Here is an 18,748-nt window from a genome sequence, read left to right as displayed (position 1 = left end):
AGATAGATAGATAGATAGATAGATAGATAGATAGATAGATAGATAGACAGACAGACACACACACACACACACACCTCAGTGCCTAGCACATAGTAGGTACTTAATAAATGTATGTCTTTAAGTACTAGAGCAGCTTTCATCTGGAAAAGGGATTAGACTTGAGCCTATTGACCCCTCGGCTCAGAATAAAAGTTACAGAAAAAGAGTCTTTGTTTTTGTCAACATGGACAGTTTGCTAACAATGAGAGCACTGCAGAAGTGGAATGGGCTGCCTCAGAAAGTAGTAGGCTCTGACTCGGGGGAAGTCTTAAATCAAAGCTGGATAATCATCTATACTTTGGGTTGTGAAGGAAGTTCTATTCTTCCTTCTTCTAAAAGCCTGGATAATGTTACTATAAGTGAAATTTCTACATCTTGAACAGGGTTAAACATTAAAGGCTATTTTTTAAATGTAGTAGGGGATTTTTTTATACTATAAGTATTGATATCAACTGTAATTTGCACAAGAGTAGAGGCATTGTTTGCTTTCGTTCAACAAATACTTACTGAGTATTAACTGCACCATGTGTATTTGGTGTAGGACAGGGCTTCTACCACTGGGAACTGAATAAATAAAATGTATACATGTTCAAAGTTTTTTGGTTTCTGGTGTTTTTTTTTAAGTGCACAAGATAATTAGACTTTATGGAACAGATAGGACTTGAATTAGACCTCAAAGGAGGGGAAGAATTAGATAGATACTAAGGCAGGAGCAGGGTCTTTTAGGCCAGGATAACAGGCCAGACCTTTCCGCATCATGGCTAGCAGCCTTCTCCCCACTGGAATTGTCTCCACCCTGGGGACCTTCCCTTCTGATTGCTGAGTTCCTCACCTGGGCACCCCAAAAGTGGCTACTAACTACAGCTCACAAGCCCTTGCTGATGAGATTACCTTTGATAGTCTGTTGGAAAATTCAAAGTAGCTCCAAGCAAGGTCACTTAATAAGATGGCATAATAAAAATCATTGCAAAATATTCTCCCATAAATCTGGGATGTATTGTCTCACAAATATACACAATGCTCATGAGAAGAATGGGCACAAACTTAGAGTGGTAGTGAGGCACACATAGGGAGCCTATTATCCAGGGTGACTCATGGCTCTGAGGTATCATTTTTCTCTTATGACACTCTTTTCTCTACTGCTAAGGGATCATAGTCCTTCAATATAGTACCTCCCTTGAGTCCCTGCCTTTCGATGTTTGTGTCTGTCTAAAGAGTGTGTATCTTTTGTGAAGCTGCTGGCTGCTTCCTGGGATTACTCAAATTCATAAACTCTCACAGTGCTGGATGGTATGTCTCCTACTGTATATGTAGATCCATTGCTAAATGTTATGTCAGATTAGGTGGAGGGCATCTCCCATCCTCCAGTGTCCTCTCATATAAGTTCAGGGATCTCATTCTAAGGGCAGCTAGGTGGCACAGTGGATAGAGTGCCAAGCCTGGAATCAGGAAGACCTCTCTTCCTGAGTTCAAATATAAATATGGCCTCAGACACTTGGTAGCTGTGTGACCCTGGGAAAGTCACTTAATCCTGTTTGCCCCAGTTTCTTCATCTGTAAAATGAGCTGGAGAAGAAAAAGGCAGACCATTTCTGGATCTTTGCCAAGAAAACCCCAAATGGAGTCACAAATAGTTGGACATGACTAAAACAACTCAAAAACAACAGCTCGACAAAAACTCACCCCACAAAGCTACCTTGAGGCTGGATACTCTTAAACTCTGAAATCATGTCAAATGACTCCAGGGCTTGCAGGCTTAGCTAGGTCTTGATGGATCTGACCAATTTTCAGCCTGCCAGTCCTCTAACACCCCTTCTAATTCAATCAACAAATTTTTCACACTTCGTAGCATACCTTTGTGCTTTCTGTGACTGCTTCCACTATGGGAGTTGGGGAGGGGTGGTAATAGAATCAATCAGTCAAAGAATAACTACTTTTCCCCCCCAACTTGCATGTTAAGTTGTTTTCCTAGTGATGTTCTCAGTGATGCTGTGACTGTGAATCAAGATATGTCACAGTCTTCAAGGAAGCAAACCTTGTGAATGACTCAATGGAAAAAATGTATGAAAGTGGCAAGTAGGCTGCTGCAGCATGTGGTCGGTGATTACTTGCATTAGAATGTAAGTTCTTGGAGAGATTTGTTTTTGTCTTTGTAGCCGTAGCGTTCAGCACAGTCTCTGACACATAATTGGAACTTAATAAATTGTCTTGATTGATTAATACCAAGAGTAGCAAAAAAATTATTAAGGAAATGTATTCTTAGAAAAGGAGATGGGGCAGTCGTAGTAAAAGAGGGCAAATGCAGAGGATAGAGCACTGGCCCTGGAATCAGGAGGACCCGAGTTCAAATCCGGCCTCAGACACATAACACTCACTAGCTGTGTGACCCTGGGCAAGTCACTTAACCCTAGCTGCCTCATCAAAAAAAAAGAGGGGGGGAGCAAATGGACACAAGTGTCACACTAGTAAAAGACATGTTAAATGACCTAGAAGAAGACCTCCCACCTTCTTCTTTAGGTAGAACTTTTGTGGAGGATGTATAGGAAGACAGGAATGAATAGGATGAGAAGGTGTGGCTGGGTTGTGATCTACACCAGAGGGTAACAAACATGGCCAGTTGGCCAAATCAGATTAAAATATTATTGGGAAATATTTAACATAATAAATAAAATAAACAATATAGATTACCTTAACTTATGATTTGCTAAGTCACTATATGATTGCAAGGATCCTTATGTATTGTTTGGTCCCCTCCAACCTCTTCCTATTTGTGTTTGATAACACTGCTCTATCTATTGCAGGGAGTGACCATGTGAATGGATCTGATGAAGTATTGTCCCAGGAATCAATATCTCTCTCTCTGTCTCTGTCTCTCTGTCTCTGTCTGTCTGTCTTTCTCTCTCTCTCTCTCTCTCTCTCTCTCTCTCTCTCTCTCTCTCTCTGTCTCTCCCCCTCTCTCCCCCTCTCTCTCCCTCTCTCTCTCCCCCTCTCTCTCCCTCTCTCTCTCCCTCTCTTTCTCCGCTCTTCCCCTCTCCCCCCTTTTTCCATCAGCTTCCATGGGTTTCATTTCATTACTATATCAATGCACATTACTCCTCAATCCAGCCTTAGGCTTCCTCTTGAATTCTAGTCCCATATAACCAACTACTTATTTCAAACTGAATGGCCCTAAGCATCTCAAACAAAATGCATCCAAAAATCAAACGCATTTTCTCCTCCAAACTCCTTATCTTCTTTATTGATATCAAAGACAACACCACCCTTATAGTCATTCAGGTTCACAGCCTCAGTCATCCTCAACTAAGAATCACAGAGAATCACAGAATTTGAGAGATGAAAGTTTCCTCAGCAGCCATTCACCAAAGGAATCCCCACAATAACATACCTCACAAAGGGTCATCCAGCCTTCACTTGCTGACCTTCAGAGGATAGAACCCAGAGCCTACTGAGGCATTTCAGTTCATTTTCATGACATGTAGCCAAAAGTTGGCCCGCTTATTGTTCCTAGTTCTACCTCTACAACCAAATCATATCTAATCCCTTCTCTATGTGATAGCCCTTTGAGCACTTGAAGACATCTATCATGTCCTTCTTGAGGCTTCACTTCTCAAGGTTAAACATACCCAATTCCTTTAATCAAGCCTCCTCCATGCACCCTATTAACTAGCCAAATTGGCATTCTTGATGTTCCTAACACAGAACATTCTACCTCCCCCATCTCCATTCTCTTGCACAGATTATATAGACTGCATCTCTGGAAGATATTCCTCTGTTATCTCTGCCTCTTAGAATCATTAGGTTCTTTTAAAACTTAATTCAAGTACCACCTTCTACATGAAATCTTTTCTGATCTCCCCAGATGCCAGTGCCTCTCACCAAAAAAAAAAAAATTACCTTACTTTGTGTATGTATTTCCGTATTCTTAGATGCATATGTGTTGCAGCACCCAGTCTTTGAGGAAAGGAACCTCTTCGTTTTTATTTTCATATCTACAGCTTCTTATGTAATACCTACCACATAATAGGCACTTAATAAATACATGTTGATTAATACTTATTATTGGTTTCCAACCTCCCAGAGTTACTAGGAGAAAATACTTTGTAAATTGTAAAGTGCTACATAAAAACTGGTTAACTGGGAATAGTATTCCTTCACAAAATCCAGTGACTCATCATGGTTTAGAAATAACCCTATATTCTCAAAGGCTATGCCAACATAGCAAAAGCTCTGGCAGGCTCTACTAATGTGAAAAAACTTTGAATATGGTCCCAGCAACAGACTACTGTCTGAAATCAAGACTAGATTCAGAGAGGGTCATCAGCAGTAGGTTAGTTGCTCTAATAACAAGGATAGAGTGGCAAAAAAAAAAAGATCAGAGGGTGCTAAAAACCACAGCTTAGGGGTCATCTATAAACAACAAATTATTTGTTAATCTACCTTTTTGTCCAATGATCAACAAATGAAAATTCTGTTAGAAGAACTGAACCAGAGCAATATTGACATTATTTTGCTAAAGAAAACCAGAATGCAAAAATGGAAATTGTATCTAAAAGGTAAGGGGGCTCACAAGTTTTCCTTGGAATTCAAAAATAAATCTCAGCAGTGAACAATAGGGGAAGTGTAGCTAAACAAGCAATTTCCTGGTGGATTTTAAGCTCAATATGTATGGTGTCACATAGCTGTCAACATGGTTAATGCCATCTTGGACTACACTATCCAGAATTAGGAACATAGTAGTTCCACTGTACTCTACCCTGGGCAGATGACTTCTGAAGTGCTTTGTTCAGTTTTGAACCACACATTTTAGGGAGGTCACTCATACTGAAAGGTGTCCACAACAGGATGAAAAGGATTTTGAAAAGTCCTAAGATCCTGTAAGATGAAGGTCAGTTGAAGAAACTAAAGAAGAAAAGACTTATGAAAGAAATGAGAACTCTCTTCAAGTATATGATAAGCTATTATGGGTGGGGGAGGTATCATTCTCTATGTCCCTAGAGAAAAGAGCTAGTAGCAATGGGTGGATGTTTGAAAGAAGCATAGTTAGGCTTGATATAAGGATGATCTTAATAATTAGAGCTACCTAAAAGTGAAATAGATTGCTTCAGCAAGTAGTGGATTCCACCTCACTGGAGGAGGTCTTCAAGCAAAATCCAGATGACTATAATCAGATACACTACACAAAAGATTCTTGTTAAGCTACTTGTTGGACTAGGTGACTGCTAAGGTCCCTCTTACCTCTTAGAGTCTGTGATTCTGTAAGGCTTTTCTTGAACCACCTTACCTTTATAGGCTCTTTCCCTTGGTTAGCTATTTTATCAATTCCAATAGATTTAATTATCTCTGCACAGAAGACTGAATATATATGTGTGTATACATATATACATATATATATATACATATATATATATATATAAATGTGTGTGTGTATTTGTCTATGGAGAGAGAGAGAGAAAGAGAAGACAGACCTCAGTGGCCATCTAGACTAACACAATCCTAAATATTCCTCTCAGTGATATAAGGCTATAATTTTATAGTTAAATTAGATTCTTCCCTTCCTTCCCTATCTGCAATCTGATATTGCCTCACCATATTAGTTCTTACTCTGAAACATCTCTCACACCCATCCCCTACTGTCCACTCACACTGCTAACTGTCTAGTGCAGACTCTTTTTTTTTAAGTTTTTTTTTTTCAGTGTTAAGTGACTTGCCCAGGGTCACACAGCTAGTGTTATGTGTCTGAGGCCAGATTTCAACTCAGGTTCTCCTGACTGCAGGGCCCGTGCTCTATCCACTGCGCCACCTAGCAGCCCTAGGGCAGGCTTTTATCATCTCTTTGACTAATGTAACAACCTACTAATTAGTCTCTCTGCTTCAAGTCTCTCTTCTCTCTAAACTGTTCATCACACAAAATTATCTATCACCCAAAATTATTTTCCTAAAGCTCAAGTCTGACCATGTCACTCCTCTACACACAAATCTTTAGTGGAATCACAGTATCTTTAGGATAAAATGTAAACAATTCAGACTGGCATATAAGGTCTTCCATAATCTTATTTCAACCTACAAGTTGAAATTATATTACATGTGAAAATACACATGAATGCCCTCTATGCACTTCATGCTCCAGCCAGAATGGACTACAATATTTGCATATGCTAATCCTCAATTTTGTCTTTTAGAATGCTTATCTTTCTTAATCTCAGGCACTATCTCTACAACTCAAAATTCTTCAAACATTTATTGAACACCTACTATATGCCAGGCACTGTGTTCAGTGCTGAGGATACAAAGCCTAAAACAAAATGGGATCTGCCTAAATAAGTTTATATTCTACTGAGGAAAAACAGGTTGTACTCAGATAAGTATATACAATATATAAAAGGAAATACAGAGTCATTTTGTAAGGTCAGAAAATACTAGAAAGTGTGCAGAGGAAGGAATCAGGAAAGGCCTTCTATAGGAGAAGGAATCTAAGCTGTGCTTGGAAGGAACCTATTGATTCCATGAGAGGCAGGAGAGAAAACTCTCTTGCAAACGCAGAGGATGAAATGAAATGCCATGTAAGTTTAACTGGGATGGAGAGTATGTGAATGGGAGCAAGCAATATGCAATTAATCTGGATAGATAGGTTGAAGTTATATTGTGAAGGGTTTTCAATGTCAAAGAAAAATTTGTATTTTATACTAGAGGCAATAGAGGGCCACTGAAGTCTCTTGATAAGGAGAGTGACATGGTCAGACCTGTCCTTTAGCAATATCAATTTATCAACCATGTGGAATGTGGATTGGAAAGGGGAGATACTGAAAACAGGTAGACCAATAGAAACATTTGCAAAAGGATTAAGTTTCAGAGAGAAAACCACAATCTCTTTTAGAAATTTTGTGTTTGAGATGCCTGTGTTCAACTACTTTGTACATATTTGTGCTTATTAACCTATTATTTCCTCTCCTCTCCCTCATTTCTATACAGATCACTCCCAAATTTAGATATCCAGTACTCACATCTCTCTGAGCTCAATGTGTAGACTTTGATTGGTTGATATGGATTATTCAGGTGGCATTGTCCAGATACTAGTTGATGATAGAGGATTGAAGCTTAGAGAGATATGAGTAGTGAATATCTAGATTTGGGAGTGATCTGTATAGAGAGGAAAGGAGAGGAGAGGAAATAATAGGTCCCAGAACCCAGTAGGATATGCCCAGACAGAGGAGGCAGGATGAGGATTCAACAGAAAAACAACTGAAAAGGAATGGTAAAAACAGGAAGGGAAACCTCACTGCTTCTCTCTCTCTCTCTCTCTCTCTGTGTGTCTCTTTCTCTCTCTCTGTCTCTCTCTGTCTCTCTCTCTCTCTGTCTCTTTCTCTCCCGCACACATACACTAGGAGGGATTGGCCAAGAGTGTCTCTCAGATTAAGAAAGATGAAGACTATGAAAAGGCTACTAGTAGTCTCAAAAATACCAGTTTCATGTTGGAAGTTAGATTGGAAAGGATCAAGATATGATTAAAAGGTATGGAAGTAGAGATAATATGTGTAAGCATCTTTTTATAGGGGTTTGGATGTGAAAAAGGAGGAGAAACATAGGATTATTTTTTGTCCTAAGGATCAGGGAAATCTGAACATCTTTGTATGCTATAGAGAAGGAAGCATTGGAAAAAGAGGTGAAGGATCAGAAACGGAGGGTATGATCAGAGGGCAAGACTCATTCATGAAGATTTCCATTATCCTCTCCTCCAACCTTAATGACAATTATTTGTGCTCCCGCTTCCTTCAGGAGTAATGTAACAAAAAACTTCCTAACAATTAGAACTATCCAGAATTGGAATAGACTACTTCTGTAATTCTCCTTTCTTGGAAGTCTTTAGCAATAGGTGCATGACCCCTTGAGGGAACTGTTCAATTAAGTGTTTTCAAGAAGGCCTCTGACCCCTATTCCAGTGTTCAGATTTTGTAGTTCTCTGATTTCACAAATGATAACGTATTTACCTTATATGTACATGTTGTATACATTGCCAAACCTCATTTTCAGTGCATGAGTAAGTAAGCTATTTCAGATCAGGGAATGTTTCATTTTTGTCTTTATATTCCTTGCATCTAACATCATACTTAGTTCATAGTAAGTACTTAATCATATTTGTCAAATTGAATAGAATTCTGCAGAAGCCCAGCCCCCAGGAGCTCTGCCCAGTAGTCTGTCACAATGGAAATGTGTCCAGTTTGCTGGACAGAGAACATACAACCCCATAAGTCATTGCTTCAAATAAAATTCTTCCTACTATCTCTATAACCGTCAGTGCCTTCCTTCTGTGGGGCGGTTAGGTGGCATAGTAGATAGAACCTAGAATCTGCAGTCAGGAAGACCTGAGTTCAAATACTATCTAGATATTCAACTATCTATGTAACTGTGGGCAAGCCATGTAACCTTTCAGCCTCAGTTTTCTATTTTGTAAAATGGATTGTTGTGAGGATCAAATGACTTAATATATGTAAAGCACTTTGTAAATTTAAAGCATGAGATATGTGCTATTAGTTATTATCTTTGATTTAACCTGTATCTTATTTGTGCATAATTATTTGCATGTTGCCTCCCTCATTAGGCTGTGAGCTCATTGAGATCAGAAGACTATTTTTTTGTGTTTCTTTGTGTCCCCATTACTTAGAACAATGCCTGGTCCTAGTAGGCCCTTAAATGTCTGTTGACTTAATTTGACATTCCTACCAATCTTTTCTTCATTTTAAGCCTGTTTTTTTTAAACCACCCCCTTTATAAGTGAAGATATGACAACAAAATCATTCATATGTATACTCCTACATCCCAGACAAATAATTCGCTCCTTTTTTTAAACAGATGCCAGAGAAGTAATCCACCAGATCCTTGCTCAACGACTTTCATTGGCAGGAAGTCCTTTAATTCTAATTCTGTTTTCCCATAATTACAGTTTGAAAGTTCGTGGCACAGAGATGTATGTGGTGACCAAAGATTCTTTCAGTCTTGAGTCTAAAATTTAAAACCTCCATATCTCTATCTCACTGATAAACCACCAAGATAGGCACCTTGTCTCATGTTTCACCCAAATTATTGTTTCATTATATACCTGCATATTAGGTTTTTGCTAAATGTTTTCCTGAAAGTTATCATTTCAAAATCAGTTATAAATTGTTATTTTACAGCTGCTATAAATCAAAGATTTTCCAGGTTAACCATGCCATTTCTGAATGATTTGTTACAGGAGAAAATGACAGATACTGCTAGCAATTGCTCGAATAAAGAATATAGTTCATTAAAAAATCATACATGTGATGATAATAAGGTAAATAATTTTTTTCAGAGTTTATATGTCCTTCTGATTTAGTCCTCTAGAGACTTCTTCTTTAGCTTATATTTTTAACATTAGCCTTATCAGGCAATTTGTTTAGTAAGCCTTATGGAATTTATCGTCTTAGACATATAATTCCTACAATTCTGTCTAAATGTAGGTTAGACTTATTTTATAGTTCTACTTTATCAGTAGTCTTGTATTGACTGGGTAGAAATTTTACTGTATCTCAAGTTACAGTGTTTCATTTGAAAATACCAACAAGGAAGCATGTGTCTTATACTTTAGATTGTATAGGACAATACTTGTGAGAGCAGCATGGTATGGCAGATAGAGTATTTACTGGACTTGGAGTCAGGAAAATATGGATTGAAATCCTCCCTCTTACACTTACAAGCCGTGTGACCCAGGACAAGTCACTTAACCTCTCTCAATCTGTTTCCTCATCAATAAAATGGGGATAATATAGCACCTACCTCACAGAGTTGTTGTGAGGTTCAAATAAGATAATATAGGTAAAGTGTTTTGCAGTCCTTCAAGTTTGTTGTTGTTATTATTATCATTGTTATTAATAATAATATTATAGCTTCCTATGCATGAACACACAGATTTCATGAGTACAACTCAGATGCCTGCTTTTAAAAACTTTTCTCTAACATCAGTTAACCTTTAAACCACCATCTCCTCTAGTTGGTATAATAGTGATATTACTTCCAAAAGTGATAAACTTCCAAAGATCTGTTTTTTTAAGTACTCATTTTTTGTAAAGTGTTTTTTTTTTTAAATCAGCATTGCTGAGTTCACTTCATAAATCCTGTGTAAGATCTACATCTATATACATCTTTTTTTTGGTAAAGGTACCTGATTAAAATTTTCAACAATCTCATTTACAGTAGATTTGCATTATTACTTGATTATTGGAAGATCACTACCTGTATCTTAGGGAACTTAGAAATGGGAGGAGAAGACTGAAGCTACTTACTTGGAGGACAGTAAGAAGAGAGGAATTCCAATCCAGTAAACAGAAAAATGCATCTCATACTGTTACTGCTTCCCAAGGTCTTCTTTTGACTCTAGTGTTTTAAAAATTAATAACCCTATCATTTGATGACTCAGATTAATCAACAATACTTTGACTTAGGAAAACTTAATACTGAAAAATTTGTTTAAGTATTGTGTAATTATTAAATCAATTTGGAAGGACTGCTTGCTGCTGTCTACTGAACAGGAAGTTTTACAAGTTACAAGTTTTAGTGGAGTAAAGAATAAAAGTGGGAGAAAGCCATCACTAATTGCTACAGCTTTGGGCTTCAAAATCTTTAGCGGAGCTAATAACTTCTGAGGACTGAAGGTGAATGACAGAACTTCTCCATTTTCTCTTTAATAGGAAGTTATGTTTATAGTTCATGTGACATGTAAATTGAAGCAACTTGTGAAGGCTAATATCAGTGAGAACTTTAATGGTTACTTAGAAGCGTATTCACATCATGCATTAGAGATGCTGAAGGGATGCAAATGTGATGAGGTAAGTTGAGTGATATCTCTTTTTATCAACAAAAGAAACTGCCCCTCAGTGATAGAACGCTGCCGTACTCTAGATCTGAGACACTTGCTCAACGAATGTGATGTAGTGAATAGAATGCTGGCTTGGAATCAGCTAATAAGTGGCAGGGTCAGGATTTGAACCCAAGTCATTCTAATTCCCAATCCAGCATTCTATTCACTACAACATGCTCAGTTCATTCAATAATACATTATAATTGATTCTACAATACATTTAACTAAGTTTAGTAATTATAACTGATGCTATAATACATCTATAATTTAACTAAGTTTAGTGATTAATTATTACATATCAAGCAACCTAAAATACTTTTAAATGCACATTTAGATGGCATTTGGAAGAGATAGTGTATGCGTGCCTATTTTCCTTATTTTTAGTATTCATAAGCTAAGTATGGATAGAATTCATTTTTCTTGATTTCCTAAATGCTTCTTTGGCACTAATCTCATTTACTCCTCTTTACTACCCTCATATTACTTAGTACAACTCGCCCACAACTTTTGATACTCTTTTCCCATTGTTTTAAACTTTTTAAGGAATGTTTTCACATTTCAAGTTTCAGAAAACTATAACTCCTCTGTAACATGATCAGGGTATGTTAGATAAAGATTTTGATGTGAAGACAACAAAGATGGCATGAAAATATTTTACTGTGTGTATTTTAACTGGCATTATCTGAGCTCAGGTAATAGTTAATGTAAAATCATAGGAAAGATTTTATTGTGTTGGCACATTCTTTGTCCTTGTACTTCCATCCTACCTGTCCTGAGATATGAATATATAGCAGATTCGCAGAATCATGGATTTTCAGTGTTGGAGGTTATCATAGAGGTCATCTACTCCAACCCATATTCAAAAAAGAATTCCCAACACAAACCCACTCAAGTGAATTGTACAGTATTTGTTCCAGTGACTGCACCTGCAGTCACTGGAAACCTAAAGGGGCAGCCCATTCAGCCTTCAGAGAGCTTATTATTAGAAAGTTTCTTATTGATATCAATTTTAATTGTACCTCTTTGCATTTTCCTCCCCTTTAGTCAACCCATCTTTCCACTTTTTGGTAGTTCTGCTTTCTAGGGCAAAACAGAACAAGTCTAATCTCTCTTCCCCCAAGATCTTGAAGGCAGCTGTCATGGCCCACCCTACCCCACCCCCAAGCCTTTGCTTCACCTTTATTTCCTTCAGCAGATCCTCATATGTGATGGATTTGAGGCCCTACGCCACACTGATAGTCTTCCTCTGGGTGGCCTTCAGCTGATGAATGTCCTTTCTAAACAGTGGTTTAAGAACTTGATAGAGTACGCCAGATACCTTGTGACAAGGACAGAGTAGAATTTGACTGCCACTTCCTTATTACTGGAAGCTTTGTCTCAGGTCATCAAGCCAAAATTCACCTAGGCGTTTTTTGGCTGCCAAATCTCAACAATGACTCATTCCAATCCACTAAAACCCTCAGATCTTATCCAGACTAATTTCCATCTTGTTCTTATGAAGTCAATTTCTTGAAAATAAATGTAAGACTTCATATTTATCCCTATTAAAAATTTCATCTCATTTGATTCATCACCATGATCTAGCTTGTCAAGATATTTTCAAATCCTGACTGTCATAGTGTTAACTGTCCTCCTAGTTTTGCTTTGTCTGTAAATGTGATAAAGAATGATATCTATGATATTTTCTAAATGATTGATATTAAATAAATAAATAATAAATAAATAAATATATGATAAATAAATAAATAAATAAATATTAAATAACAGAAGGCTAAGTACAGATTACTTGAACACTGGAGATTTCCTGCAAGTTATGGAATGATTGATAACTGTTCTTTGGACCTGGCCATTAAACCAGTTCTGTCCATCTAATTATATATCATGTAACCCATACCTCTTCATGTTTTCCACAAGAAAAACACAAGACTGACTTTTAGTGCCAAGGTGACAGAGTGAGGAAGGAACCCTCTGAAGCACTCCCAAATTCCCCTCTAAACAATTAGAAAGTCACCTCAGAATTGATCTAGGAGCAGGGAGGAAGCTTGCTGGCACATCAAGAAGGATTGGTGTCATTGGGGTGTGAGGGGAGCAAAGTCCAGGAGCAGCAGGGGGCCTGCAGCAGGGCTCCAAGCCTGGGGCAGTCCACTGAGGAGGCCCTGCCAGATCAGCAGTCCCCTGGGTAGGCGAGCAGTCTGGTCAGCACAACAAGGCCTCATCCCAGCAGCCCCACCCCCAGCACACATCCCATTGACCCCAAATGAAGCCCTGCCCCAAGGCTAGCCAACAGCAAGACCCCACCCCTGGGGCCTGCTAGCAGAGAGACCCTGTTTCCATAGCAACCCAACAGAAAGGCCCCATCCATGGGCAGGCCAGTGGCTAAACCCCACAGCCAGGGGAGGCCAACAGGTAGGCTCCAACCCCCAGTACAAGCTAGAAAGGTAACCTGCTACCCTCCAGTGAAAGCAAACAGCTATGCCCTGACGCCCAGTGAAAGCCAGCTGTAAGACCCTGAGCCCAAGCACAAAAAGCTTTGGACAATGTGGGACCAGAGTCCAATTCTCACATGAAAACACCAAGTCACAAAAAAGGCAGAAAAAATGAACAACAACAAAAAAAAGAACTTGACTATAGAAAGTTATTATGGTGACAGGGAGGACCAAAGCATAACTTTAGAAGAGAATAATAGTGTCAAAATGACTACATGTGAAACCTCAAAGAAAATGTAATTTGGTCTTAGGCCCAAAAATAATTCGTGGAGGAGCTTAAAAAGGATTTTTAAAAGCAAATTAGAAACATAGAAGAAACATTGGGAAAAGAAATGAGAGTAATGCAAGAGAATCATGAAAAAAAGGAGTCAATAGCATGGAAAAATAAATACAAAAATTTACCAAGGAAAGTAACTCCCTAAAAAATAAAACTGGTCAAATGTAAAAGAAGTATAAAAGCTCACTGAAGAAAATAATTCCTCAAAAATTAGAATTGATCAAATGAAAGCTAATGACTCTATGAGAAATCAAGCTGTAATTAAAAAAATTAAAAAGTTTAAAAAAAAGAAAATTTGAAATTTCAACTGACCTAGAAAATAGATCCAGGAGAGATAATATAAGAATTACTGTACTACCTGAAAGACATGATAAAAGAAAAGCCAGGAAAATCTCTCTCAAGAAATTATCAAACGGCCCTGATATATTACAACAAAAAGGCAAAATAGAGATTGAAAGAATTCACTAATCACCACCTGAAAGAGATTCCAAAATGAAAACTTCCAGAAACATCATGGCCAAATTCCCAAGCTCACAGTTCAAGGAGAAAAGTACTGCAAGCAGCCAAAAAGAAACAGTTCAAATATAGAGGAGCTACAGCCAGGATTATGCAGAATTTGGCAGCTTCCACATTAAAGAATCACAAAGCTTGGAATATGATATAATAGAAGGCAAAGGAGTTAGGATTACGACCAAGAATCACTTACCCAGCAAAACTGAATATAATCTTTTGGGAGAAAAAATGGGCATTTAATGAAATAGAGGACTTTCATGCATTCCTAATTAAAAGACCAGAACTGAATAAAAAATCTGACCTCCAAATACAAGACTCAAAGGAAACATAAAAAGGTAAAAAAGAAACAAGAGAAAATATAAGAAATTCAATAAGATGAAACTGTTTATATTTCTATATGGCAAGATAATATTTGTAACTCTTAAGAACTTTATTACTATAAGAACAATTATAAGGAGTATATATAGACAGAGGGTGTGGATATAAGATGACTTTGATAGGATGATACCACAAAAAAAAATAAAGGGGTAAAAAAGAAAATTGCACTGGAAGAAGGAGGAGGGAAATTGAATGGGGTAAATTATCCCACATAAAAGAGGCGTGAAGCAGATATTATAATGGAGGGAAAGATGGGGAGGAGGGGTGATGGGCAAAGCTTAAACCTTACTCTCATCAAAACCGATTCAAAGAGGGAATAACATATATACTCAGTTGAATATAGAAAATGATCTTACCCTCTAAGGAAGTTAAAAAAAAAGCATAGTCATAATAGAAGGTGGAAGAGGGACTGATAAAAGGGAGTATATATTGGGGAAGAGAGTGATCAGAAGTAAGACGCTGGGGAAAGAGGGAAAGGTGGGGGGATAAGAGAGAGGGGGATAAACAAGCATAAAATAGCACAAAGGGAAATACACAGTTATCATAACTATAAAGGTGAATGGGATGAACTCACCTATGAAACAGAAGATGACAGCAGAATGGATTAAAAACCAGAATCCTACAATATGTTGTTTACAAGAAACATATTTGAAACAGAGAGATACAGGGTAAATATAAAAGACTGGAGCAGAATTCATTATGCTTTAGCTGAAGCAAAGAAAGCAGGAGTAGCAATCATGATTTCAAACAAAGCAAAAGCAAAAACAGATCTAATTAAAAGAGATAAAGAAGGAAACTATATCTTGCTGAAAGGTACCATAGACAATGAAGTCATATCAGTACTAAATATATATGCAACAAATGGTATACCATCTAAATTTTTGAAGAAATTAAATTAGTTAAAGGAGGAAATGGATAATAAAAATATACTAGTGGGAGACCTCAACTTTCTCCTCTCAGAACTAGATAAATCAAACCAAAAAAATAAACAAGAAAGAAGTTAAGGATATGAATAAAATTCTGGAAAAGTTAGATATAATAGCTCTCTGGAGAAAACTGAACAAGAATAGAAAAGAATATACCCTTTTCTCAGTAGGTCATGGCACCTACACAAAAACTGACCATGTATTATGATACAGAAAACTCACAACCAAATGCAGAAAAGCAGGAATAGTAAATGCATCTTTTCAGATGATAATGCAATAAAAATTACATTCAGTAATGGACAATGGAAAGAGAGATTAAAATTTAATTGGAAATAGAATAATCCTAAAAAATAAGTGGGATGTGGAAAAACTCGGAAACTAATGCATTGTTTGTGGAGTTGTGAACTGATCCAATCATTTTGGAGAGCAATTTGGAGCTATGGCTAAAGGACTCTAAAACTGTGTATACCCTTTGATCCAGTGATACCACTGCTAAGTCTATATTCCAAATACATCCAGAAAAAAAGGAAAAGGACCTATTTGTACAAAATTATTTATTGAAGCTCTCTTTGTGGTAGCTAAGAATTGGAAATCAAAGGGATGCCCATAAAGTGGGGAATGGCTAAACAAGCTGTGGTATATAATTGTAATGGAATATTATTGGGCTGTAAGAAATGACAAGCACAATGATTTCAGAAAAACCTGGAAAGACTTACACGAACTGATGCATAGTGAAGTGAACAGAACCAGAACATTGTACACAGTAACAGCAATATTGTTTGATGAAGAACTGTGAATGACTTAGCTATTCTCAGCAATACAATGATCTAAGACAATCCCAAAGGACTAATGATGAAGCATGCTATCCACCTTCCAGAGAAACAACTAATATTGTTTGAATACAGACTTTCACTTTCTTTCCTTTTTTTCCTTTTATTCAAGTCATTCTGTACAACATGACTTGCATGCAAATGTTTTATGTAATTTCACATGTATAACCTATATCTGATTGCTTACTGTCGAAGGGAGGGGGAAGGGGATGGAGGGAGGGAGGAAAAGATAGAATTTTGAACTAAAACTTTAAATAAAAATGTTAAACATGATAGATCTTTATGATCACCCCTTCTTTTTCTCAACATCTCTAAACATCTCTTTATTTTTTTAATTATTTATATCACCTTTTCCCAAAAAAATTTCCCTCCTCCTCCCTTCTCAGAAAATCATGCCTTGTAACAAAGAGCAAAAAACAAAGAGAAAAAAAATCAGTTCAGCAAACCCATCAGCACGTTGACCAAGTCTAACAGTGTATTATATGTTCTAGGCCTATCCGCCCTTTGCAAAGAGGAGAAGGAGTAATGTTTTCTCATCTCTTCTTCAGGATCAACCTTAATCATTACAATTACCCAGCATTCAACTTCCTTTTTTCCTCTGTTCTTTCCACCTACATTAGCAGTGGTGTCATGCATATTATTTTTCACATCTGCATTCTTTAGTTTGCATCAGTTCATATGTCTACTCATGCTTTTCTGAGTTTTTCATATTCATCATTTTTTAAGTTGCAGTTATATCCCATTACATTTGGAACAACAATTTATTTTATAAATTTATGTTTGCTTTGTTTCCAGTTTTGTGCCAATGCAAAAAGTGCTGCTATGATTATGTTGGCATATATAGAACCTTTCAGTATTTGACCTTTTTGAAATATAGGCATAGCAGGATCTTTTTGGTTCAGAGGGTATTAGTCACTTTCTTAGCATAATACTAAATTGTTTTCAGAAATGATTTGGACCAATTTGCTGCTCCACCAATGTGTCTATCTTTCCACAGCCCTTGTAACTTTGATTATGCCCAAGTTATGTTAACTTTGCTGCAAGAGGCAAAACCTCAGGGTTGTTTTGATAGTTATTTCTCTTGTCACTAGTGATTTGGGGCAATCTTCCATATGACTGTTTATTGTTTATGATTTTTTTCTTTTTAAGAACTATTTGTTCATATTCTTGGACCACCTATCCATTGGGGAATGGAACTTCTTAATACATACATATATGTGTGTGTGGGTCTGTGTCTGTGTCTGTGTGTGTATGAAAACCAACCATCTCATTAATAACATATTCTAGACTTTTCTTAGTAATCAAAATCTAACTCCATGTCTACAATATACAGATTCAATTCTCTATCCATCTTTTAAAATAAAAAAAAAATTTGGCCTTCCTACTTCTGTGATAACTCTCCTTTTTTCTGTAATCTTTCAGATATCACTGATAGTGGCCAAGCAGCTCCATCCTCTAGTTCTTTCAACATTCAAGAATGCAGTTCATTCTATGCCAAGGAGGATATAGACCTGTGAATTTATGATTTGAATTCATCAAAGGAAAATAAGTTCTCTCTTGCTATCATCTTTTTACTTATTTGGGGCATCAACTCCCAATAAACCATTTTTTTCTGTTTTCTTTTAATGCAAAGATCATTTTAGCACAGAACACAGAAAGAAATTAATAATGGAGTAGCTTCTTTCTTCTCTCTGTTGTCAGTTATCATCAGTTCCTTCACCCCAAGAAGACCCAGCCCTTTTCCGAGTCACTTCTTTTCTTCAGTATAGATTTAAAAAAGAAAAAAAAAACTAGAATTTCTTGACAAACTCAGTTTATGTTCTGTATGTATCTTTTTAAAAAAGCTATTTATTTGATTGGTAAATTTTCTATGCATCCACATTGATTCCTTTGAAAAACTCCTCTTTTCCTTCCTCAGTAGAATTGTTTCTCTTTGTTATAAATTTACTTTAAACTACTTCTTATAAAGTTACTTTAAAATACCTCTTAGAGTCACAAGTTTTACTGCTATCCAAAGAATTGTCAGTTTCTAATGACAATAGCCATAGTGCTGGCCCTGACTAAGATAGCCCCCATCAGACATACTGCAACTTCAGGGCATTGATCAGCCATGTATATAGTCTTACCAGGGACGCAGTCTGTCTGGAAAGCACAGCTGACAAAGCTAAGAGGCATTTACCTGGGGCAGGCATCCCATCTGTCTCTTGTGAGCTGACTCCCTTTGCCTTCTGAGACTAGGCTAAGATTGGTCAAATGACTTACCTAAGACCATGTAAATTGTCAGTGTCAGAGGGGGCATTTGAAGCCAGGTCCTGTTACTCCAGAGCCAGTGCTTGTTTCTCTAAAAGAAACAGAACTACAGATATAGTTTGATAAGGTCAGAGAACAGTAACACTATCCCCTTTCGATTATTTCTGGTGACTACCT

At 37.2% G+C, this 18,748-nt stretch overlaps 1 protein-coding gene across 4 annotated transcripts in view; it reads left to right on the top strand.

Annotated features, from left to right (window-relative positions):
* LOC114053693 (interleukin-7-like) overlaps nt 1-18,748 on the top strand; it is a 55,481-nt gene that overhangs the window by 22,263 nt on the left and 14,470 nt on the right. For all 4 annotated transcript variants that reach the window (XM_027876814.1, XM_027876815.1, XM_027876813.1 and 1 more), the window contains exons 3-4: nt 9,268-9,348; nt 10,742-10,879. In XM_027876814.1, the coding sequence (XP_027732615.1) occupies nt 9,268-9,348; nt 10,742-10,879 (219 nt within the window). The remainder of the gene's footprint in view (nt 1-9,267; nt 9,349-10,741; nt 10,880-18,748) is intronic.

This window comes from Vombatus ursinus, unplaced genomic scaffold (genome assembly GCF_900497805.2).
Source record: "Vombatus ursinus unplaced genomic scaffold, bare-nosed wombat genome assembly UNPS02014812.1, whole genome shotgun sequence".
Taxonomy (NCBI): domain Eukaryota; kingdom Metazoa; phylum Chordata; class Mammalia; order Diprotodontia; family Vombatidae; genus Vombatus; species Vombatus ursinus.
This window is presented reverse-complemented; position numbering and strand designations above follow the sequence as displayed.